At 40.8% G+C, this 19,180-nt stretch overlaps 2 protein-coding genes across 2 annotated transcripts in view; both read left to right on the forward strand.

Annotated features, from left to right (window-relative positions):
* The window catches only part of GLIPR2 (GLI pathogenesis related 2), a 213,722-nt gene that overhangs the window by 95,665 nt on the left and 98,877 nt on the right, over positions 1-19,180 (forward strand). The gene's annotated exons all lie outside the window — the stretch shown is intronic.
* Positions 9,704-19,180, forward strand: part of RECK (reversion inducing cysteine rich protein with kazal motifs) — a 77,789-nt gene continuing 68,312 nt past the window's right edge. The window contains exon 1 of the mRNA XM_081238393.1: positions 9,704-9,862. Coding sequence (XP_081094519.1) covers positions 9,763-9,862 — 100 coding nt within the window. The 5' untranslated portion in view covers positions 9,704-9,762. The remainder of the gene's footprint in view (positions 9,863-19,180) is intronic.

Here is a 19,180-nt window from a genome sequence, read left to right on the forward strand (position 1 = left end):
AATCTTCTATCTAAGAATCTAGAAGGAAAGAGCTTCGCATTTCTAGAAATGCTGGCTAGTTGTTGGTTTGTGCATAACCACGGTGACGTCACATCATAGCTACTTTATGCCAATGAAATCTAAGATCCTCTGCAACCAGAAGCTGACTCTTTGTTCTTATAACTAAAAAAACAAAACTAAATAGATTGGGATGAAAGTTCATTGAAGAGTCAGTGGCTCATAGCTGGTCCTGGCATAGACTCAAGGACCATCAAGATTCCCAGGGCGACCGTCTGGGGACCATGGCTTGTCCTGTTTGTTCCCAATTAAGTCTGATGCTTTGTTCCCCTGGGGGTTAAGTCCAGAACCCTCAGTATTGGGAAAAGCCCATTAACATTCCAAATTATTGTATTATTACAACAATTGCTTCTAGCACTCCCAGAGAAAACTAGATAGCTGTTCAAAGAGCAACTGGGTGGGAGAGGACAGGGAAGGGTCAGCCAGGTCAGCATAGAGTGGGGCTGAACCATCCTGCCCTGTCCATCTAGAGGTGCTCTCAGCCCAGGCCAGGCAGCCAGAAACCTGCCTTCCAATTCCACCTCCAACACCATTTGCCACTGCTCAGCACTTGACTAAGTTTCTTTCCCTCTCTGGACCTTAATTCCTTTGTCTGTAAAATAAGAGCTTATGGCCCATCCCTCTCACTAGACAATGAGTGTAAAAACACCTGGGGAAAGCCCAGAGAGGAGTAGTTCATGGCTCACACCCCACACACTGCCGCCCATTGATTAGGAATCTCCTCTGGGTTCTCTCCCCATCCTTCACAGATGATGAGCAATGGCTCCAAATTTCTAAGGCCATGTAGGGCACTATTTGAAGGAGACTTGGGTGGGCTGATTGTGGCTCTGGATACCTGTGCCTGCTGCAAACCCGCCATCTGGTGGACATTTCTGCAAGCTCCTGAGATCAGTGCTTCTGGAACTTTAACGTGCTCCTGATTCACCTGGGAATCTTGTGAAAATGCCAATTCGGATTCATTGAGTCTGAGGTGAGGCTGGAGATTCTGCATCTCTGACAAGTTCCCAGGTGATGCCTATGCTGCTGCCCTTCGGACCGCACTTTGAGTAGCAGGCTCTGCAAGATGTGCGACTAGGGCCAAGGGTCTGAAGGGAGAGGCAGGGAAGCAACTCCTGCGTGTGCCAAGTCCTCCAGCATCGGCAACCGAGGCTGCTCTCTCCATTCTGGGGGCAGCAGTTTGCCCTGTGACCTCTCTTCTCTTACAGGTCTAAGAAGAATTTTTGGTTTATCAGTTTGTTCAGCTTTTCACTTGTTAGTACAGAGTGGTGTCTTCCAAGCTTCTTCCATGCTAGACCAGAGACCAGCCATTCCCACTTCAAATAGCTCTAAAAGTGCAGTCAAGTGCAAGTGCAAATAGATACAACAGTGTTGTCAAGTGCAAAATTAGAGGCATAAATATAGCAGAGAAAGAAACGGATGTAAAACTTTGCAGAAAACAAAATTGTATTTCTAAAAATTAACCAGAAAAATATTATCAGTAATATGAGTTCAGAAAAGTTAAGGAGACAGAAGTAACTTCTCAAAAATCAATTGTATTCCTACATACCATCAGTATAGAACAAAAAACAAAACAAATAATATCCTATCTGCAGTAGTAACGAGTACCAAATAATTGGGAAAAAACATAATTCCAGACATGACAGACTGTGTCAAGGAAAAAATGATGCATGTTGTTGGAGTATAAAAGAAGGTGGAGTGACTGACCAGGGGCTTGAGAGTATAAATACAAAACAATGGCCTTAATTTCTAAGGGGGAAGCTCTCAACTTGTAACAAATAGAACTTCTTTCATATGCATATTCCTGGTCTCTACCCCCCACCACAATGATTCAAATTTCACTGTGTCTGAGGTAAGGCCAATAGGAAACGTGGACTTAGAAACAAAGTTATTTGGTGTTTTAAATTCCCCAGAAGCCAGGACTTCCTCGGTGGTCCAGTGGGTAAGACTCCATGCTGCAACACAGGGGGCCTGGGTTTGGTTAGGGGAACTAGGTCCCGCATGCATGCCACAACTAAAAAGTCTGCATGCTGCAACTAAAGATCCCAAGTGCCGCAATGATGATCACACATGCTGCAACTAAGATCTGGCACAGCCAAAATAAACAAACAAACAAACAATAAATTCCCCAGAAGACTGTACTCAACTACATAAATTGCTAGTGAAGAATAATTGAACGGGACTTCCCTGGTGGCGCAGTGGTTAAGAACCCACCTGCCAATGCAGGGGACTCGGGTTCAAACCCTGGTCTGGGAAGATCTCACATGCTGCGGAGCAACTAAGCCCGTGCGCCACAACTACTGAGCCTGCACTCTAGAGCCCGTGAGCCACAACTACTGAAGCCCGCGTGCCTAGAGCCTGTGCTCCACAACAAGAGAAGCCACCGCAATGAGAAGCCAGTGCACCGCAACGGAGAGTAGCCCCTGCTCATGGCAACTAGAGAAAGACCGTGTGTAGCAACGAAGACCCAATGCAGCCAAAAATAATTTTGAAAGTAATGATGTTAGAGTCTTCCTGCCAGATTTGAACTTACTACGAAGTAACAATTGCTGAAGGATACACCACTGGCTATTTTTTAAAGTTTTGTAAAATCAGTGGTTATCAGAGATACCAGAAAATTAATTCCAACTATAAGAATTTAATACATATATGTCAGGTCAAAATTAATAGCATGAAGAAGGAAGCACTTTTTAATAAATAGTGGGACAGCAGCAACATTCAGTTGAATGAAGGTTTGCCTTTGATCCATACATCACACCACACGCTACCATAAACTTAGGATGGATTAGAATTAAACATAAGACACTATCATGATTACACAAAACAAAAAGAGAACAGAATGACATATTTATTCCAGCTGGGGAAGAGGGCATAATTCACTGTTATGGGGAAGAGAAAGAGGGTTATCAGAATTAAAATAGACATATTCGAACATACATCGCACAAAACTCTTGAATAATATGGTCTGATCAAACTTCTCCCACATGGAGGTTTGTTGGGTTCTGCAAGTATTTGATTTGAGTTTCTTTTATATATATGTATATATATTCTAAATGACTTTTAATATGTAGTAAGACCATGGACACATGCAAACTTACGTTTTGATTTTTGGCACACAAGAGGCCACTACCACAATAGCATGTGTATTGTTGAGTTGACTCCTTTGCATAGACCTCAGAATAAATCTTTTCCTGCCATCTCTTCATATTTATTTTATCTTCTTTAAATGTGTCGATTAGAAAAAGTGTAATTCTGCACTGCTCTTTTCCCTAATCCAAGCCTATGCTCAACTGCTCATTTATAATTGTACCAGGGAGTACAAATGTGCACTGTTCCCAATTAAGTGTTGGGCAAGGCTCAGAATCATCTGCTTGGTACATGTTCTCATTATGGTGTCATAGCCGATTGCACAATAACAAGGGAACATGTAACTGGTCACACAGTAATAATGTCATTATAAATAGTATTGGGATTAACCGTACATTTGGGGTGTTACTTCTCTGACTACATTTATGATAAGGAATTTGAGCAGTTATCCAAACTTATTAGTAAATCAATATTTTTTCTTATTTTTAATGTCTAATGGGCATTTAAAAAATCAATACAGTTTGTTTTTTAGAGCAGTTTTAGGTTCACAGCAAAACTGATCAGGAAGTACAGAGAGTTCCCATATACCCAGTCCCCCCACACACACAACCTCTCCAACTATCAACATCCAGCAGCAGAATGGTATCTTTGTTACAATCAGTGAATCTACACTGACACATCATCACCCAGAGTTCATAGTTTAGAGTTCACTCAGTGTACATTCTGTGGATTTGGACAGATGTGTAATGACATGTATCCAGCATTATAGTTTTGTACAGAATGCTTTAACTGCTCTGAAAATCCTCTGTGCTCTGCCTCTTCATCCCTCCCTCCCCCTCTCACCCCTGGGAACCCCTAATCTTTTTACTGTCTCCATAATTTTGCCTTTTCCAGAATGTCACAGAGTTGGAATCATTTAATATGTAGCCTTTTCAGATTGGCTTCTTTCACTCAGTAACATGCTTTTAAGTTTCCTCCATGTCTTTTTGTGGCTTAATAGCTCATTTCTTTTTATTGCTGAATAATCTTCCATTGTGTGGATGTACCACAGTTTATTTAACCACTTACCTATTAAAGGACCTCTTGGTTGCTTCCAAGTTTTGGAGGTTATGAACAAAGCTGCTATAAATATCCGTGTGCAGGTTTTGGTATGGACATGAGTGTTCATGAGTCAATATTTAAATTAAAATCTCTCAGTACTTCTTTTTCAAGGTACCATCTTAATTTGAACAAAGAGTAGTCTGAGATTGCAAGGTGGGCTAGTTCAAAAACCATGACCCTTTTCAAACTACTCATCTGTATCAATCAGGATTTTCTCTTACAGCAGCAGGCAACCAAAACAAAATACAGAAATGGAAGCCAAAACTGATGTGATCGCAATTATCATACATAATTCCAGATTTCAAGTTTTTGTGTTCATCAAAGTCTCATTTATTATCTTTGAATTCTCATTTATTATCTTTGAACCAGTTAATTATTATAAATTTGAACTTAGAAAATAAATGTAGCACTAAAACACAGCTTTTTTCTATTTTGTATGGCAGGACTCTGTAAGATTTTGTTGGGAAAAGGATTCCACTGCTAAAAAATAAAAGTAATATTTTTTAAGTTTGAAAATTACTGAAATAAGCAGGCAAGGAAAGTAGAGAATGGGGACAATTTCATACTCACAAGCTCATATCTTTAGAGGGCTTACTGGAGGCTGGCAGGATATTGTACCAGTATCACAGACTAAGGTCACAATGCTAAATTTTATAATGTGTTGGTGTTGGATGCCTTGGCATTAGGGCTTCTCTCCCTCCTGTGAGATCTCAATATAGGGGCCAACGGGGCTTTCCGATACACGGATTCTGCTCCAAGTCATGGGATTCTTTGTTTGTTTCCAAGGCCATATTCACAGTTAGTAAATCAACAGAGAACATGATGGCACTTAGAAAATGTTTGCTCTGGCTGGGCAGTTGCTTCCAAGTGACAGTTTCTAGAAGGACTGCACAAATCTGTGATGGACAGCTACTTGTCTCTGCAAGTCCCCTTCCTGTTGAATGACTAGAACTTAATCTCAGTCAATTCAGTAGGATCTCACCTTAGTCAAGGCCTCTCCCCAACCCCCTCCCGAGTTTTGAGAGGAAAATACAGAGTCAAACCCACCAACTGGGACTGAGGAAGAAGGTAGGACATCTGGTCCTCAGTTGTCATCATCAATTCCTGTTGACACCTGCATTCTCACCTCGTGTCCAGTGTATAGACCATGCAAATACCAGCTACAGCCTCCTCATTCTGATCTTGAGGCCTCTTCAGGCTCTCAGCTCTCTCAGCTCCTGCCTTGCCCTTCTCAAAGGGCATAGAAAACACTCAGCTCCTCTTCTGTGTCACTTTAGGTGGGGAGCAAGGAACAGTACATACCTGCAGCCATTTCTCCTCTACACTCCCATCATGCTCAGTGCAGGGGAACTTTATGAGGTGTGTCACTTCCCTGAGCTCCATGGGAAATGAGGCTCAGATCCCCTCTTATCTCATATTCTCAAGCCTTTCTGGGGTTCTGTGTCCCAGCCCACAGTAGCCTCCCTTCTCCAGTGGCTCTCCTCCTCCCCTATCAGAGGGAGTCAAGTTGTTGGGGTGGAGGGATTATATTGACTGACCATGGTGTTCTCACAAGCCAATTGTTCAGACAAATATTTTACGCCCTCAGCCTTTTGGGCTAGGTTCTGATATCTCAAAAGCTTTTACTCTTAAAACCACTGTCTCTGGGAATTTCAGATGTCTTGTTTTTAAAACTAAAAAGCTAGGAATTATCTTCTTTGTCTACTTCTCTACTCTAATAATCATCCCTGAGGAAATGAATGCCTTGCTCTCATGTCTAGTTTTAGTAAAGAAATTACTGGGAATATACTTAAAATATATTAATATTTCAAAAAATTGCCCCACCATATATATATATATATGTGTGTATGTGTATGCATATATATGTGTGTGTGTATACATATATATATATATATATATATATATATATAAGACTTTATATATAAAGTCTTAAAGAATTCAAAATGGACCTATCCCTTATCAAGATAGGTCAATTTGTGATAAGTAAATGTGTTTAGGCTAAATAAACCCAGAAAAATTATTTCCATTAAAGATTAACTTCAGGAATTTACTATGCATAAATTCCAAAAACCAATGTATGGGGCCCTAGTTAATTAAAATCAGCAAAACTTGCAATGTTCTTAATAAAAATGTTTCTCTTCCTCTAGATACTAGAGAGAAATTTGGAGCTACATAAAGGAATTTAGAGCATTAGAAATGCTTAACATGTGGGTAAATATAAAACACATTGTTGGGACTTCCCTGGTGGTGCCGTGGTTAAGAATCCACCTGCCAATGCAGGGGACACCGGTTTGAGCCCTGGTCTGGGAAGATCCCACATGCCGCAGAACAACTAAGCACAAGAGCCACAACTACTGAGCCCGTGTGCTGCAACTACTGAAACCCGTGTGCCTAGAGCCTGTGCTCCGCAACAAGAGAAGCCACTGCAATGAGAAGCCCATGCACCACAACGAAGAGTAGCCCCCGCTCGCCACAACTAGAAAGAGCTGGCGCGCAGCAACAAAGACCCAACACAGCCAATAAATAAATAAATTTAAAACACATTGTTTCTCATTTTATAATCTCTTATTTAAATAATTGACTATTTAAAGCAAAATAATAACAGTATGTGGAAGCAAAATGTATGATAACATTAGCACAAAAGATGGGAGGGGAAAATGGAAGTATACTGGTGTCACGTTCTTACATTTGACATGAAGTGATTATTCTTTGAAGGTGGAGTGTAATAAGTTAAACTGTATACTAAAACCCCAGTGCACCTACTGAAAAATAAAGCAAAGAAGTAGAGCTGATAAGCCAATAGAGGAGATAAAATGAAATCATAAAAACAACACTCCAAACACTTTATAATTCTAAAAGAAGGTAGGAGAAGTGGAAAAAAGGAAAAAAGAACAAATGGAGAAAATAGAAAACAAATGGCAAGATAGATTTAAACTCACCCATATCAATAGTTGTATTAAGTCAAAAGGATCTAAACATTCCAATTAAAAGACAAATTGTCATTAAATTAAAAAGAAAAAAAGCAACCAACTATATGATTTCTACAGGAAACTTACTTTAAATATAAAGAAACAAAAGTAAAATGATGGGGAAATTATACTACACAAAGATGAATCAAAAGATTTGATGGGGTTTATTTATCTAAAATACTGAAAGATGTTTTTTTTTTTTTTTTCTTTTTGCGGTATGCGGGCCTCTCACTGTTGTGGCCTCTCCCGTTGCGGAGCACAGGCTCCGGACGCGCAGGCCCAGAGGCCATGGCTCACGGGCCCAGCTGCTCCGCGGCATATGGGATCCTCCCAGACCGGGGCACGAACCCGTATCCCCTGCATCGGCAGGTGGACTCTCAACCACTGCGCCACCAGGGAGGCCCTGAAAGATGTTTTTGAGCTCAGGACAGAATCATTGGTCAGTAACATGCCTCTCACTGTTGTGGCCTCTCCCGTTGCAGAGCACAGGCTCCGGACACGCAGGCTCAGTGGCCATGGCTCACGGGCCCAGCCGCTCCTCAGCATGTGGGATCCTCCCGGACTGGGGCACGAACCCGTGTCCCCTGCATCGGCAGGCGGACCCTCAACCACTGCGCCACCAGGGAAGCCTGGTAACATTTTTTTTTTAAGTGCCATTTTAAAGATGACCTCTGAGCATTAACCTTTGTTTAGATTGAAAGATAATTACACCAGCACTGTACAATAGAACTATGTAAACGCCAGAGTGAACCACATATGTAATTTTAAGTTTTCTAAAAGGCACATTAAAAAAGTAAAAAGAATAATGGTGGCTACATGTTGTTATACGTTTGTCCAAACCCACAGAATGTGTTAACACCAAGAATGAACCCTAAGGTAAACTATGGACTTTGGGTGATAATGATGTGTCAGTGCAGGTTGATCAGTTGCAACAAATGTACCACTGTGGTGTGGGATGTTGATAGTGGAGGAGTCTGTGCATATTGTTGTTATGTTGAGAAAGGGGGTATATGGGAAACCTCTGTACCTTCTGCTTAGTTTTTCTGTGAACCTAAATCTGCTCTAAAAAATAAAGCCTATGTAAAACAAAAACAAGTTTAAAAGAAAAAGGTGAAATTAATGTTAGTAACATTTTACATTCTTGTTTTCATACTAAGTCTTCCAAATCTGTTTCCAGCACATGTCAACTTGGGCTTGCCACATCTCAAGTACTCAACAGCCACATGTGGCTAGTGGCTACCATATTAGTGCAACTCTAGGATTTTTGACTCTTCTCTCCTGGGGAGGAGTGGGGAGTAAGGTGGGATGAAGTGGTAAAGGTGACTGGGTCTAAATGCTGAGAACCTCTGACACCACGTCGAATAACTGTACATCATTCTATCTTATAAGTAAAGAGGTGGCCTCTCAGAGAAGCAAGAGAATTGTTGCCACAGCAAATGTTTTAGAAAGATTATTGTAACTTATTCATGTTTTCCTTTTGTAAACCTAAAAGAGAGGGAATAGAGACCTAAAAGACATACAAACCAACTTCAGTATATGGACATTGGTTGGAACTTGAAAAACTGTAAAAGGAAATTATGAGACAATAACGAAAATGTAAACTTACTGGATATTTAACATTAGGTATTTTAAAATGTAACTGTGGTTATGTTTTTGTAAAAAGGAAGGGGAACGGAAAAAGGTATTAACATAATTCACAAACGGAAAAGAGAGGGAGAGGAGGGAGAGAGGGACCGGGGTGGAAAACGATTTGATAGCAAGTGAATCCTCTCAAACATACCCCACAGGAGCTGTGGGGATAAGGGGTAGAGTGGGGACCCACCTCCAAATTGTCTCTTGAAAGTTGAAACCCAACCTGACATTCAAGGCTCTCCATATTTAGATATACAAGCCTTCCTCTCCCCACATTTTCCTGATAGGAATAGGTTCCTAGAACATCAAAGACACATTGAGGCTACACGTGCCAAAGAGCTTTGGTGGCGAATTCGGGCCTCGGGCCCTTGTCAGGGGACCGTGTCCGCGGCAGATTCCCTCCAATTTCAGGAGTTGTCCTGGGTGGCACGCCTTCTTTGGGAGTGAGGCAGCGTCTGGCAGAAAGGATTTTAAGACCATTGAAGGTACGTGAAAGGGACAAGTCCTTTTGGTTCAGCCTTGGCTTATGCCCCAGTTCTCAGGCGAACTTGCAGTGTGACCTGGAGCAGATGGTCTCTTCTCTGAGCCTCAGTGACCACATCTGCAAACCTCGGGAGGTCCAGGCGTTCTAAGGGCAGTTCCAGCTCTGACATCCTCCGACTCCCCTCTTGGAGAACACTGGCTGCGGTACTCAGCGGCAAAAGTCGACACACAGCTGGGCCTTAACAAAGAGCCCGGGTCTCGGGCAGGTTCCCGCCCCCAGCAGGTTTTGCAAAGTCTGTGCGGCCGAGGGGCGGGGCTTCAGCGCGCCTCAGCCAATCATCAAGGGCCCAGGCCGCCGGGGTGGGGCCTCTGCGAGCTGCGGCGGCGGGCAGGCTGGGTCCGAGCATCCCGCGGCTCCGGACCCCCCGGCCCGGACATGGCGACCGTCCGGGCCTCCCCGCGAGGCGCGCTACTGCTTCTCCTGGCCGTGGCGGGGGTCACGGAGGTGGCAGGGGGCCTGGACCCGGGCAGTGCGGGTGAGTAATTGCTGGAGCAACGGTTCGGGGCGGTCCGGAGCGGCCGCCTCAGCGCTCCAAGATGGCGCGGGGCAGGGGGCGGGGGTGCCGGCGACCCCCAGACCCGGCCCAAGTCCGGTGACCCAGGGTCCGGAGGTCCCAGCAGGCTGCAGGAGGAGCTGAGGCGGGACGAGCAGGACCCCTCTCCACGCTCGCTCTCCCCGCCCCGATCTGCTGAACTGGGAGCGGTGACCCGGGTTCGAGGCCTTATTCTGTCACCCACCGAGCAGGGGCCCCCAGGTCAGCCCTTATCCCCTTTCCCGGCTCGGGTCTCTGTCCGAAGAGAGTGAAATGCCTTTGCCCAGGATCGTCGCGAGGGTTGGATGGGATTTCTGAGGTGCCGCCGCCTTACCCCCGCCCTGGCCAGTTATTGTTGCTTGTTCCTTGACCCGCGGTTCAGAAAGGCCGACCTCGGGCAGCGAGCATTAATGGGCCCTGCAGCCTGCCTGACTTCTGAAGTCTCAGAAGAGAATAGGTCCAAGCCTCCTAAATCCGATTCTGCTGCCGTTCTCTGTGGGTATGCTGTGTGTCCAAGACAGCGCTGGGCTCTGGCAGGAGACATTTAAAATCAGTAAACTGCCTCTTTGGGGGCTGACTGGCTTGAGGAAAGTTTAGTTCTTGCTCTAGAGGAATTAGACCACTAGCGGATAGCAAGCTATTCAGTGCTTATTGAGTGTCTCTCACGTGCTGGGCTTTTAGGAGTTGTTGCCATCTCCTGCTTTCCAGAAGCTCTGGCTAGGAGGTGGGGTGCAACAAGACATGAGCAGCTCGAATTCAAGGCAGAAGGGTCCAGAGGAGATGAAGGGCTGCGAGTGCACAGAGGGAGAGAGATGATGGATGATGTCCACCTAGGGTAGGAAGAAAATTGAGTGATGCCCCAACTGCGCTAGATATTAAAAGATGGCTGGGATTTATACATGCAAAAGTGGTGGAGAAGTGCATTGCTTACAGGGAGACACCTAGAAAGAGCAAAATCAGTCTCAAGGTTATAAGGTAGCTTACAATGTTAAAGGGTTTTTTTTGTTTTTTGGGTTTTTTAAGTCGAGTATTTAAAGAAGGGAGAGGATTGTCAGGAACCTGAGGTTAATTAATTATAATTGGATTCTAACAAGCTGTCAATTAGACAAATCAAAGGAGAGAGAGAGAGAATGCTGTGTATTCGTGGCTAAATCAGCTTGCCTTTCTGGGTCCCATTTTTCTCATTAAGTTAAAGAAATTGAACTAAAGCACTTTCAAAGTTATGGTTCATTAGAAAATTAGTCGTCCATTCTTATTCTACAACTAGTCAATTCTGTGGGAGATAGTAGGGTAGAATATAGTTAAGAATATTTGAACAAATTAGTTAGCTTTAGTCTCTTTGTGCTTTAATATCCACATTTATTGTATACAGAAATTCTCATAGATTTTATTGTGCGAATTGAGGTAATACATGTATAGCATTTAGAATAGCATATAGTAAGCACTGAAATGTTAGCTCTTAAGGTTGGGAAACACTGTACACTGTACCCCTCTCTTATAAATTCACAAACATGTTAGATTCATAATAATTCGCAAGTATTCCTGTAGTAAAGAAACTTGTTGCTGGGAGAATAGAGAAATGGGGAACTGACTGCTGATGGGTATGGGGTTTCTTTTAGGGTGATGAAAATGTTCAGAATTGGAAAGTGGTGAGCTCAGTTCTGTAAATGTACTAAAAACAACTGAATTGTGCACTTCAAAAGGATGAATTTTGTGGTATATGATTGTTAAAAGATAGACTGAGGCATATTAAAATGTTAAGAGTTTATTTGAGCAAAAATTGATTTGAATTGGGCAGTGCCAAATGGGAAGTAACAGGAGCTAGGGGAAGGACTTTTATAGAAGAGGTGGAAACAAAGCAAGGAAATATTCGATTGGTTATAGCTTGAGCAGGTGCCTTATTTGGGAAAGTCCAGGTGGCTGTTTGTGATTGATTGTCCTTAGGGTTCTGATTTCTTAACCTTGGGGCACTATAGGCTTAAGTTTTGGTTTGCTTAGGTAGGCTACTGAGGCATTGAAGCTGCCTCAGTCTAATGGCCTCCTTGTTTTATTAATTTAACATGATTTATATCTCAATAAAATTATTATGCAAAGAAGGAAAGAAAGTTGTTTGCTTAAAGAACTCTCTTTTTCTTCATAACACCTAATGCACACTTTAGAAAGTTCTGGGCTAGATGATTTCTAAAGGCCCTACCAATTCAAAAAGTCCATGACAATATAGAGTTTGCATTGTTTGGTAAGAAGAAAAATTCCAAGTTTGATGTAAAAGTGAGATTTGTCCCTTGTACTAAGTTCTTAGGCATATATTGCTTGGTTCCTTACATAAAGGACATTGAGTAATACAATGGACAAAGGCTTCTACTGTGGATTTGTATAAACTGTGGAAAACGTTCTTCAATCCTAAACAAAAATTAAGAACATAATATTAAATTGTATTTCATTGAAGGCCTGACTTATATTCCTGCTCAGACAGTCTTCTTTCCCATCTCCTTACCCCATCCAAAGTTGGGTACTCCTGTCTCCTCTGGTATAAAGCGTTACACAAGTCTCATCCGTTCTGACTTGGAGATTTTTGTTCCTGTTGGGGGAGAGGGGGTGAGGGAAGGAATCATTTGACTTGCTCAATTATTATTATCTCCTGTGAAGTTTGGCCACACCCTCCTCATTGGAGTAATGCCACACTTCCTATCCGGTGTACTTTCTGGTCTCCTCAACACCCCCAGCTCTCCTCCCCAGCACCTCTAGTGTTCCCTTTGGAGGATGGGATGGAACCCTATGCTGCAGTCTCAGGATCTGTGTGTCATGGCACCTGATATTAGCTTTGTTTCTATTTAAGATATTTTCTAATAGTACAAAAGAGAGAAAGATGTAACATTAAGGGCTAGGTTTCAATAAATTGACATTTAAGAAATTATGTAATAGTCAGCCTAGAATCCTGAAAAAGAATGTAATGAATTTTAAGTTAGAAAAAACAACTGCCTATCTGGAGGAATGTAATAAGAAGCAGATTCTCTTCCCTAAGAACTATCTTGGCCCACACTGTACAAAGAGCTAGAATTGGTGATAGACCAGATATGACAGTTTATTCTGGAGAGCTACTAAAAGTTTCTATCTTATATCTGTAGATTTAAACAGTCTTTCATTAATCATACTTTTCACCATATGCCACTTCTGGAAGAAAGTGGGACAATATCAAGGAGGTGGTTTTTATATATTATAAATGTGTTTTTTTTAAAAGAGCAAAACAGATACTACAGGGGTTTGTTTATTCAAAAAATATTTGCATGTTTACTATATGTCAGGCACTGTTCTAGGTGCAGGGTTGCTGCTCTCAAGGGGCTTACATTCTAGCAGAGGGGAGACAGACAATAAACGTTAAATAAAATGATTTCTGGTAGGAATAAATATGCTGTGAAGGAAACACATAGATGGTAGCGTAGAGCAACAGTCCCCAACCTTTTTGGCACCAGGGACCGGTTTCATGGAAGACAGTTTTTCCACGGGGTGGGGGGCAGGGGGAGGGGGATGGTTCGCTCAGTAATGCTAGCAGTGGGAGAGCAGCTGTTGAAGCTTCACTCGCTGGAGCTCCACTCACCTCCTGCTGTGCGGCCCGGTCCCTAACAGGGCCGTTCCTAACAGGCCACGGGCCACCAGTCCATGGCCAGGGGTTGGGGACCCCTGGCGTAGAGGGGAGTGGTCCTTAACATAGTGATGACAAGAATGGCTTCTTTGAGAAGGTAAGGTTCTGAACTGAAATCTGAAGACCGAAGGTGCTGTCCTTAGAAAAGGCCGAGGTGGAGACCAGGAAGTACATAGGCTCTAAGGCAAGAAAGAACAGAAGGTCAGTATGGTTGCAACATAATGAGAAGGAGAGTAAACCAGGGCTAGATGGTGCTGGGCCTTGCAAAAAGCCACGTAAGGACTGTGGATTTTATTCTATATGCAAATAAAAACCAATGGACTTTTAAGTAAGAGATAAGTGCTTTGATTTCTATTTTAGATCACGCGGGCTGCTGAATGAAAAATAGGGTAGGAGTAAAAGCAGAGCTACTAGAAGCCCATTTAGTAGTCGAAGCAGGAGATAATGTCTTACAGTGGAGTGGTGGTGGAGATAGAAGAGGAGAGATTCAAGATATATTGCTGTTGGATTGCATGTGGGAAGTGAGGGAAGGAGGCAGTAAAGATTATTTATAGATTTTTACCTTGAGCAACTTAGTGAAAAATAATGCTGTTTACTGAGGTTGAGAAGATGGAGAGGACCAAGTTGGAGGGTTGGCAGGTGAGTCAGGAAGAGAATCAAAATTTCCATTTTTGTATGTGTTTAAGATGGATATTAGGAATAACTCCCCTTGGTCCATTGCTTTCTAAACTTAATTTCATGCCTGTAAGTGTTCCATTCAGCAAATATTTGTTAAGGGGTTAATAGTGCCAGACACTGTGATAGGCACTAGGTGTATACTGTGGTAAGCAAAAACAGACATGGTCTCTGCTTTCATGGGGTTTAAGGTTTAGTGAGACCATCAGACATTAAATATCACCAAAAAGTGTATAATATCTACACTGCTAATATTTATGTGGTTATATTAGTACATATCCATTTATATTCTAAATCTGAATTATTTGAGGAAAAATGTGATTTAGTCAAGTAATGGATGCTGTAGAGCACATAGATTACATGAAGAAGACTTCAAGAAAAGTATTAAGAGAAACATTTTGACCATGGGCTGTACCATTGGGAGCCAGCATTAATACTTTCAGATCCCTTGTTTTACAGATGTGTGTCCTGTGGCATAGAATGGAAAAGGGAATTATCTGAGAGTACTGGCTATTAGCATCTGCAGGGAGGACCTGAGGAGTCATTTGCTTTAGTTGTTTCATAATGATGAATGATAATGTGTTAAGGCTCTTCTGACCCCCAGAAGAACAGAAACCAAGGTTGCTCAGGATTAGGGAGCTAGTTATGTAGCATCTAACAGGGAACACATGGAAATCCAAGCATAGGAAATTGAGCACAGCACAACCTCAGGAACTGCTGTGGGAACTGGAAAGCTGCCAGCAACCAAGACTACTTTTAGAGACAGTCTCTCTCTACCTCTCATAGAGTCTCTCTGTACATCTCTTGCATTTCCCACTCTCCACCAACCAGCTTCCTCCTTTTACTTATGGTTTCTGCACACCATAAAACTTCCTCAGCCCCAGCTCATCTTGACCTTATAGTTGCAGAGCCCACCACCAACTGGCTGTATACCTCTGTGCCTGTGCATATGATTGGGTCCAGCTTATCTTCTGACCTGGGTCAAAAACTCATATGATGTTTGCTAAATCATGGCTTGGTCACCGTGTGAAATATGGTATGGCAGTGGTATAGTGGGAGAAATAAACTTTTTGTACTTACTTTTCTTATTAAAAAGGCATTGTATAAATAGGAAATTATTACTTATTAACCAATGAATAAATAAAAATTTTCAAGCTGAGCAGTGTGCTAAATTGGTACAAGAAGTTTCCGTTCAATCTGGAGATACCATTAGTATACACATGAAATTATTAGAGTTAAGTGTTAAAGCTTCCAGTTCTGACTGGAATAAGTAGGACATTAAATAACCAAAAAACCAACATGGCCTGGAGCTGTTGGAGAAGAAAGGCTTACTAAGAGTTGACATGGGATTTCAGCCTTGAAAGATGTTTAGGATTTATGTCAGCAGGAAAGAGGGCACTAAGCATTTCAGGCAGAAGGCTGTGTTCAAGGTAAATGTAGGCTTTCCTTGTTAAAAAGTAATAGAAGATCAGGGAAAGGGAGGTAAGAAGATGACTTGGAAAATTTAGAACTGGAATAGCAGGAAGCCATTGTAGGCCCTTAGATTAGAAGAGTGACATCATGAAAGTTCGGTCTATTTAAAAAATTAATCTGGCACTCATTGATAATAGAAGAGAATGAGCATAATTGGCTGTTGTAGCAGTGCAATATGAGGCAAGCAATGGAGAAGGATATCCATCTGTCTAGATAAATAAAGCGGTATGACAAGATGTTAGCAGTGTTGAATCCAGGTGGTGGGTATATAAATAATCATTTTATTGTTTGGCTCTTCCTTGGCTGATGATATATTTTATGTATATACACAAATATATATATATCATTAAAGGGCTAAATGTGACAATTGTAAGAATGCATTTATAAGTTAAAGTTGCAGTTGTCATTTAAATGTTTTTAAAGTGGTTGTCAATTTCCAGGCTGTTTTAGAAATAAAAATTTGATTAAAAGTAAGATGAGATTTTTAAAATTAACGTATCTTTTTTATTTGAAATGACTGTTTTCCGCTATCAGCTTGGATTTAGTTTTTTCCCCTTCAGTAGTGCAGGATATATATATTCTGTTCTAGTAATTCTCTAGGAATACATTAATTAGAAGGAATCTTTATTTTCTTTAGAAAAGAAAACAAGACTGGCTTTTCATTAACCAAATTGAATTACAGCTTTTGGGAGGCTTCTGTGGCAAAATCTCTTTTAACTTCAAAAATCCTATAATTCTGTGAATATTTTAGCTTTAGATTAGGGTGTGTATTTGTTTTTTTTAAATGCTGGTTGGTCTTAGAAGTTGCATTTTTCCCTTGTGGCTGGAGCATGTGCTTCCTGCTTACTTGCCTATCTTTAGTAGACATGTGGTCCAAACCAGCAGACAAACCTTGATGTTTCTAATTATTGGATGATTCTACTCGCATATTTCTAGGTTACATTAATACCTTCTTAAACCCAATATACATGGCCTTTAGTAATCAGTTTTTGGTTTTTATTAATTTTATAATTACAGACTTTTAGAATAAGAATGCAAAATATGACGCTCTTCCTTATGTCTCTAATAAGGATAACACCTGTGCTATTTATTTTCATCCTGTCAGTACCAAGTGTTATTTTGAACTAATTTACCTTTATCTGTTCAGTTCCATTTTATGAAAATAACCAGAGTTGTAAATTATTCTTGAAGAACTAGAAATTAGGTTAGAATCAAATTATAAAAACCAAACATTTCTAGAATTCACTGTCTTCTCTTGTATAAAAAATTAGGCTTTGGAGAGTTTTTTTGCACTCTAATAGTTCAATGACCCAATTAATCCATTTTAAAAGCTCTAAAAAAGACAGAGACCTTTAATTGCCACACTAATTGCGTTTGAATCCTTTGCCCTCATTCTTAATGAAGGCATATGACTTGATGTCTATTTGTAGATATTTATTTCTTAAAAAATATGCAGTGTTTAAGATTCTAGTAAGTTTTTGTTGTTTCAAAGAAAGAAAAATGTGTACTAATATAAGGATGACTAAGGTTAAAAATGAAGTGTGGAAAATGTGATGGAGTGTAGGTCCCCTAGCCTGTTCTAGGAGGGTGGCAGTCCTCTCAAGGGAGGAAATGTACTATTACAGAGGAATGCTTGGTTGGGAGGGGGAAGGGCATTATTGCCAGAAGACTTCAGGCTGCTCTCTTTAATCCCATTTTGTCAGAAATTTCAGAAGGCTTTTGGAAAGACTAGAAGGAAATATGTCAAAATGTCAACACACATTCTGGCAGGACAGTGGGAATATTAGGTCATGTTTCTTCTTATTTTCCAAATTTTGGGGTTTCTTAATGAAATAATGAATTATTTTAAAATTTTAACTTTGGTGGTCACTCCACTATAAATTTGACCTTCACCATTAAATAGGAAAAAAACAGGCCTTTATATTTTTAATAAAACCTTTCATTGTTATTGGAGTTTTAATTATGACATGTTTTATATTTCTGTTCTAAATAGACCTTTGCTCCAAGAAACTTTTTTCCAAAAATCCTTAGGCCCAAGTCAGACTCTTGTCTGCCTGACTGTTTACTTTTTGCTAAGCCTGTGCTTATTGGGACCATATGTTATCCTGAGCTATCTTTGCTCTTGATCAGCTGGATTTTCTGCCCTCGTGTGACCTTTGTGTTGGAGAATAGTAGAAAGTGGCAACAACTTAAGCACTTCAAAAGAGCACATCAGTATCACACAGGAGTCTCCCCCCCTTTTTTTCCTGCCTGTCCTCTCCATTCTAATGAGGCTGGGGACATAACAGAATCTTAGAAGAGGGGGTTGGCATGGTGTGGCATGGCAGAGGAGAAGGGGTGTTGTGAGAAAGTCTCATGAGTGATTGGGCCCTCCCTCCAGTTAGTAGCTTCTAAGAAAGCAACTACAGCCTATAAACAAGGAATTTTTTTAACTTCGGAAACTTAATGGAATTTCTATATGTTTTTCAGAATTTTAAAGTCAAATGTTTAGAACTTTAAGACAGCTTTTCCCACATAGTATTAGAAAGCCAGCCCCACAATAGTCTTTTATGAAACTAAACTATAGTGATATAATATCACTATAATATCACTATATATCACAGTAATATCATATACCCTGTCACTGTTTTACGGATTAACAGTGATCAGTTTTGAACTTAAAGAATTGTTGGTAAGAGCTAAAGAGGACCTTTTTTATTCATTCATTTCTCCCCAATACTAATCCTACCTTCAATCAAAAAAGCTCTGCTTTCACATATACTGAAATTATATAGATTTCCTTTAAAGAGATTATGTTGCATATATATATATATATATATATATATATATATATATATATATATAAAACCATTGTATTTGATCTAGCTGCCTGAAATATAATATTTTTATGTCCTTGTCTCTTTTGACTTAGCAGTCTAAACAGGCACTGATCAATGTAGTTGTATACTTTTTTTCCAGTCAACATCACTCTAGAATAGTAACATGCCCCTGCTGATTATCTCTATCACCAATTTATTAATTCTCTGGGCCCATAATGCTGCTTGGCAAATTTTTCCTTTTCTCTGGTATTTCTCAAATTGGCATTCTGAAATGTTAATACGTGGCATGAAAAAAAGTATTCTGTGCTCTGAGAAATCTGTCTACTTAGATCCCTTTTTAGGAGGTTAATGATGCATATTAACATATTAAAGCCTTCATAAAATCCTACAGAAAAGAATTCTCTTTAATTTTTTAATCCTTTGTTTCCCAATTTACTTGAACATGAAACATTTTCTCTTGAGGGATAGATATTAACAATTCATGAAACAGTGTTTCATAGAACAGAAGTTTGAGAAACATTTATAGTTGCCTCCTTTATTCTCTACCATGGCTGTTCAAGACCTCTACATCCTCACCTCGAGCCCAACACCATCTCAATCCTTTTTGTTTTCAGACCTAATCTCTACTTCACTGAGATAATGGAGGCTTACATG

Source organism: Mesoplodon bidens, assembly GCF_964165515.1.
Source record: "Mesoplodon bidens genome assembly, chromosome: 6".
NCBI classification, from domain to species: Eukaryota; Metazoa; Chordata; class Mammalia; order Artiodactyla; family Ziphiidae; genus Mesoplodon; species Mesoplodon bidens.